Here is a 6,805-nt window from a genome sequence, read left to right as displayed (position 1 = left end):
ATTCGGGGAAATGGCGTTCGGGGAAGTGACATTCGGGGAAACGACATTCGGGGAAACGACATTCGGGGAAATGTTGCACAATCCGCTTAAAGAACCCAAATTGTTAGTCTACATTATATTGAATTGGTTCCGCTTTTTGATAGATCGGATTTCTATTCGCCAGACTATTAATATAGCGACTAAGTCGCCCCCTCGGATTCTCCTATGTTTCGAGAGGTGCATCGATTAACTTGGGAACGAAGAGATTACCAAAGCTGAGCAAAACATTTGAGCACGGTTCTTCGGAACCTTTTGGTCTTATCAGGGTGTGTGTGTGTGTGTGTGTGTGTGTGTGTGTGTGTGTGTGAAAATCTCTACAAATTTCATTCAGAGAATTTTGATATGGGGACCATGGGACATATGCAAGTCTTTATTATGCACTATGTATTATTATTGTTGTTCTTACAGAAAATGCTTAAACACATATGCATTGAGTGGCCATTCAATTCTTACACTTAAGTCCATTTAGCCACCCCCCATGCAGGGTTGCTTCCACTCACTTGCTATAGATGAGTGATTTTCGGAGTTTTGAATTCGTTAGATGTTGTAATGGAGATTTGTGTTGTTGGATGCGGGAGGAGATTGGAGGGCGGGTGTTTGACGCATAGAGCCTGTCAATTTCGCTTTCAGAGTGTCGCAGTCAGCGGTTTTATGATTCGTGAGCGCTAGCGATTCGTAGAATCGTTGATTGTGACTGCAAGTGGATTTGGCGGGTTTTGTGTGTCGGATGCTTGCTTTTTGGCCTCTTCTTGCGTCTAACGTGTGCAGAGTATCATTATAGCGTCTAATGGTTTTGAGATTCCTGGTTGCGTGAAATATATTTGTGAGAATATCTTTTTCAGATTTTAGTAGTCACGTTTTGTTTGTATTTTATTTCATTCATGTAATTATCGTAAATAATAGTTATTCAAGATTCTATAACATTCCCCAGAATGCACCATTCCCCAGAAAAACAATCCCCAGAATATACCATTCACTAGAAAAGCATTCCCCAGAATGTACCATTCCCCAGAAAAGATGATGAAATTAGTAATTTTCACTTCTCTTTTTTTTTACTTGTTTACTATTCTTGTTTTCGTTCGAACTGTATTTTCCATCCAAAAAAAAAATTGTATTGAAAATACGGTTCTAACGAAAACAAGAATAGGGGTGACTATGTTTACTTTTATGGAACTATGTATTTATGAATTCCAAACCATTTTTTAGCTCTTTATAAAATGACAACCTTCAAATTTTCGAGCACTTCGTTCATCATTTAATAAGTCAAAGCGTCTATTATGCAATCCAATCCAACCAGTCAGAAACTGTTACACCTTATCGAAGAATTGTTCGACCTGAGTTGAAGAATTTCTCGTGATAGATTAAAAAATCGGCGCATGGAACGTTGAACTACCGATTACAAATTTATAACATTATTCCACTCGTTATTATCCCAAATGGTCATTACCCTGAATCCCTTGCGAAAAGCTATTGATTATATATTTTCCTTACATATTAAAAGAAGGGAATATTCCCTTCTTTATCATACACCCAATGAGTTAATTATTTTCTCTTTTATATATTCAAAGAAAGGAATATGTATTGATAAAATTATGTTCAAAATTTACTACTAGATCATTACTTTATTGGTGAGAAGTTTCTAATAAGCCCTCTCAGTTCCTCTGTATACAGAACAAATCTGATACTGTAATCAGAATTGCTTAGTCTGCATGAAGCAGCCGATTTCATCAAGGAAGTTCTATTAACAACCAAGAATTAATCGTTTGAGGCATACTGAAGCATTAAGAAGGTGATATGTGTCACTATAGGAAATCATCATCGTTGCAAATATAAAGAAATTAAATATAACCCTTTGCTTCAGTACCGTCAACCTCCATGTCCATGGGGAAGGTTATTTTCAACCGCAACATATTATCAGCAAAAAACTGTCGGTGCGAAGCATTCTATTTTACTACAAATGCGGTTGAAAACAATCGAAGAAAATGGTTCGTGTCCACAGTCGCATACCGCCCATACCGCATGGTAGATTCAAACATTTTAACGATTACTATCATCCGAAAATCCCAACTACGGTTAATGGTTGGTACTTTCTAGTGAATACAATAAGAATTGTCGTAATTTCAAGTATTTTATGAAATATTTAAAATAAACATAGTTTTCTTGCATGAATTACTACACAATTATGCTCAGTGTATAGTGTATATTATTCTAATCAGGTGCGAAATCTGCGAGGAAATCTGCAATAATTAAATTGAGTTGAGTTTCACTCCTTTTTGAGTAACCTCTAATGAGCGTGCACCTGATGATGACTCAACCGTGTAAGTACACGCTATTTCAAAACTCCCCAAATTTAGGTATAATCCACCCAGAATCTCAAAACTGAACCTACCCAAAAATGGGTAAACTATGTTGGGAGTGACAAGTTGACAAATTAACAACGTCGATCGGATTCATGTCGATGTTGTTCATTTGTCAACTTGTAACTCCCAACACAGTTTACCCATTTTTGGGTAGGTTCAGTTTTAACCGATCTGGGTTGATTCTAACCAAATTTAGGTAGTTTTGAAATAGCGTGTATCAGAATCGCCTGCACGGTAATCTCAAAAAAACTCATTTTTGAATGAAAACGGGACTACCCACAAAATGAGTAAAATTTTACACATTTATGAGTAATTACTAGTACAAAAATGAATAAATTTTATGCATTTATGAGTACCAGATACTCATAAAATGTGTAAAAAATACACACATTTTAGGTGTAGTCCCGTTTTAGCCGAATATGCATACTTTATAGTCAAAATTGAGTCCTTTATAGTCATTTTTGCGTATTTTGCGGTTTCCGTGTGATCGTCATCAGTATAATTCAGTGTCAACATTTCAAAGGGGCGTAATTGCATTTGTAAACAATGGCTTTAGCCGTCGATTTCTCGTGAATAAAAACTTACTCATGAAGAATCATAACACCAGCAGGTAAAGGAATGTTTCCTTTACTAGCTAGCATTGTTAATTGTAAGGGATGGGCTTTGATTTGCGAGAAATCGATAGCTGAAACCATTTTTTACAAAAGAAATTACGCCCCTTTGAAATGTTGGCACTGATATAGCGAAAATTAATGTTTACTCATAAAAGTACACAACTTGAAAAACTAACTAACGAGAACGTTTTAGCCGTCCATAAGGACACAATAAAGTAAAAAAAAAAAAAACGAGAAATATTCATGGCTTGTAACGGTTGTACTAAGGCGTTTGGTTTGTTTTTGAGAGAGGTAAATGTAAAAATGTAGGTACGTGTATATTCTTATTTATTTTAAACGTTATCGTGTCTTCCAGAATGGATGTCCTTCGTGTAAATATTCTTTCTGTTCCAAGTGCTTGAAATTTCGTATGAAAATCGATGGCAAAAATAAAGATGTTTGTCTGCGCTGCTATGAGTTTTCTAAATCAAGGAACGACCCAAACACGAATAAAGGCTCAAAAAAGTTATCGAGGTTTGCAGTTAAAAAATTAACTACTTCAAAAGGTGGATTATTTTCATTCTAATCATTTGCAGCGACACTTCTATCCTGGATGTGCCTGTAGAATCTTCCCAAATAATAGTGGACATTATTAGACCAGTAACGGTGCCAGAACATACAACAGATGACGATGCTATGATTCGAGAACGACTTGCTGCGTTGAAGCAGAAAGATGACAGTAATCAACAGGTACCAGAAGCATCGACTTCAGCTGGAACTAGTCTTATCGATATAGAGAAAAGGCTGGCTGCCCTAAAAGGGGTGGAGTACAAGGACTACGCGGAGGCAAATAAAAAAATTCTACTGCAAAAAGATAACCGTAGCGAAGAGGAACAGATAAAAGATTTGATGACACAGTTTGCGCAGGAACAGGACATTCACGATTCAATGGGTAATTATCGGTTGGCAGCCATCGATGATATCGAAAAACGTTTAGCTGCATTGAAAGGTGGTTCAACCGATGATAAAGCAAAAATGGAAGGAAACCAGCAGCTGCCGGATTCGGATGAAGAAAGCGAAGAAACCGAAGATGAAGCTGCAAAGAAATTGGCTGTCCGATTCTTGGAAGAAGCAGCTATCGATTGCAAGAAAAACTCACAGGAAGATGAAGACGAATTGAACAATCTCGACATTCCTACTCCTTTGGATCCATCAGAAACAGAAGAACTACCATGGTGTACTATTTGCAATGAGGATGCCATCATTCGTTGTGTAAGCTGTGGAGGAGACTTGTTCTGTCGTGGATGTTTTAAAGAATGTCACGACGACGACGAAGACTACCGGAAGCACGAAACCAAACCGTTCAAACCCATCACGAAAGGAGGAAGCTAATATTCACCTGATGTGATAGTTCTGTTAATTAATTTTTGATTTTCTAAAAAATAATAGAGGATTTTCGGATGGATTATAATAACTACAATTATTGTTTTATATAGGTAGTTACTCTATTCTCGAGGAAGCAGGAAATTAATAGCTAAATTTAAATGTAATGCTTGTATCTGCATTGAAGTAACACATACAGAAAGAAAATATACCAAATGAAAAAGAAATATTGTACTTATACGATACCTTCACAAAACATCTTACTCCTCTGTGGGTTTATTTTTGTTCTTCTTCTTTTTCTTCTTCTTAGGTTCGGCTTCAACTTCTGGTTCTGCCTCTACGAGTGTGCCATTAGCATTGTCAGTTTCGTTGAGTGTTTCATCGCCATTAGCATCGTCGTCGTCCTCACGTTTGCGTTTCTTATCCTTCTTCTTCTTCTTTTTCTTGGCACTTTGCTGAGTGACACTGACCTGAGCCGCGGCTTCGATCGCTTCCTTCATGACTTCTGCGTTCTTGCGAGGGGCTTCACCAGATTCATAAAATTTAAGCCGATCTTCCACTTGCTGCTTCAATGCTTCGCCAAAAACACTATTGGGATTCTCGGTGAAACAATCGATACGGGATGCGATCGAGCACTTGTTGGCTAGGAACCGCGAAATACGACCCTTGTTCTTAGCGTTCGCCCTTCCGATGAAAGACGAGTTGAACAGCAAACCATACTTTGGGGTGTTACTCTTGGTTTTCAAAGCTCTGAACAAGGCTTTTTCTGCGCCCAAAATTTGCACCGTCGATGCGGGATACTTGGCCAAATTAGTAAGACTGCCTGCCTTAGAGATAAGTCTTGCTCCAACTTGATCGCCAATCAAGGACTGCAAGTTTGGTGCCACGTTAGTCATTTTTGAGTGAAGATATTCTGACAACTGGTGTCGATATTCCGACAGATTCACTACTCGCTTGGCAAACATTTCAATGTTGAGTAAATCAATTACAGAAATGTCCATTCCCATTGACATTTTGGAGGCGTCAATAATAGCTTGAGCTTTCTCCGAATCCATCACGATTTCCTCCAGGCCTTCCAAACTATCCTGCGAAAGGGACTTACGATCTTTGACGAAATGGGCCAATTTGGCAAACAGATAATTATCAGGTACAATTTTCACCAGCTCTGGGAAGTGGTACGAATACCACTCTCTGATCCTCATCGAAAATGTATTAATATCTTTGTCCAACTGATCTAGCAGGGCAATAGATTGAATGATCATGTTATCCGACCGATGAACGTTGAACTTGACCTTGCAACGGGAGTAGCTATGGCCAAGACCCAGCTGAGCGACCCCAGCGCTCTTATCGGAGAATCCTTTCACCAGCTTCGGAAAATGGTGGCGAACTCCACGTAGGATCTCTGGAACTGCTCCGATATGCGAACACTGGATCTTCAATGCTTCCGATAGAGCCGCACCTAATTTCGGATCCGCAACACCAAGGGTGAATTTGTTAGACTTGGACGCTTTAGGTAGGACACTGTCCAAGAAAACAGATAAATCGTCGGGTACAATTCCTTCCGAGATGGCATTGACATTTTCTAATGCAGCAACGGCGGTCTTGAAGGGAGAGAATCCCAACAATTTTACGATCGAGTTAAAACGGGACAAATCTGTTACTGATTGTTCCACCTGCGGAAGTAGCATCGAAATCTCCTCAAACTCCTTAACGCTAAACACAGCATAGCCGGCAGCGTGTTCGTAGAGTATGTACAAAGCCTAGAATTGTAAATAATGATTGAGGTTATGCATGGTTCTTTTATCCGGATCGATTATTCCAATGTATATTTAGGATTAATAAAAAAAAAACCCAACAATACAGGAATGAGACAAGAATATAAACCATATTCATCTTATAATAACCAAATTACCATTATTGCAGCGTTATTCAGCAGCAGCCGTAATGGATTGTACAGCACGTCCCCAAACACTGCTTAGTTGTCGATATCGTGTTAACCACTTTACATTCAATTGTTCAAATATATTTTTAATTAGTGCATACTTTAGTCACTTCGTCCACTGATGTCCAAACTCAATTGGAAACGATTATTGAAATTTGTGACCTGGACTATCCGGAACAAGCACGGTCAACAACACATTTTCAGAAAAACACACGACCGAGTGTCCGTTTTCTGAACTTGACGCTTGACATCTGTGTTTTGATCAGAGCTGCCAGGTGGTTTTATAAAAAATCTGTATCCACTCTATTAAAAAATCTGTATTTTCTGTATTGACGATTTTTTTTCTTAATTAATCATGTTTTGTTGTTTTACAAATACAGTGCATACAAAATAACCATAAAAAGTGCTTAACCACCTATTCGGGCTACCGTACTAACCATACGGGATATAATTGCGCCATTTGTGATATCGTCCGTACTTATTTATAA

At 38.3% G+C, this 6,805-nt stretch overlaps 2 protein-coding genes across 2 annotated transcripts; one reads left to right on the top strand and one right to left on the bottom strand.

Moving 5' to 3' along the window:
- Positions 1 to 3,135: 3,135 nt before the first annotated feature.
- Positions 3,136 to 4,719, top strand: LOC135712939 (abscission/NoCut checkpoint regulator). The gene is made up of 3 exons (XM_065236037.1): positions 3,136 to 3,304; positions 3,369 to 3,526; positions 3,589 to 4,719. The coding sequence occupies exons 1-3, from the start codon at positions 3,257 to 3,259 to the stop codon at positions 4,382 to 4,384; spliced, it is 1,002 nt and encodes a 333-aa protein (XP_065092109.1). The 5' UTR covers positions 3,136 to 3,256; the 3' UTR covers positions 4,385 to 4,719.
- Positions 4,473 to 6,544, bottom strand: Nop56 (Nop56 ribonucleoprotein). The gene is made up of 2 exons (XM_065236036.1): positions 6,288 to 6,544; positions 4,473 to 6,135 (listed from the first exon to the last, which is right to left on the bottom strand). Exons 1-2 carry the CDS (start codon positions 6,288 to 6,290, stop codon positions 4,636 to 4,638), a joined length of 1,503 nt encoding a protein of 500 aa, XP_065092108.1. The 5' UTR covers positions 6,291 to 6,544; the 3' UTR covers positions 4,473 to 4,635.
- Positions 6,545 to 6,805: the final 261 nt, after the last annotated feature.

Source organism: Ochlerotatus camptorhynchus, unplaced genomic scaffold, assembly GCF_037179485.1.
Source record: "Ochlerotatus camptorhynchus isolate MF236.1 unplaced genomic scaffold, CSIRO-AGI_Acam_v1.1 ptg000521l, whole genome shotgun sequence".
NCBI lineage: Eukaryota > Metazoa > Arthropoda > Insecta > Diptera > Culicidae > Ochlerotatus > Ochlerotatus camptorhynchus.
This window is presented reverse-complemented; position numbering and strand designations above follow the sequence as displayed.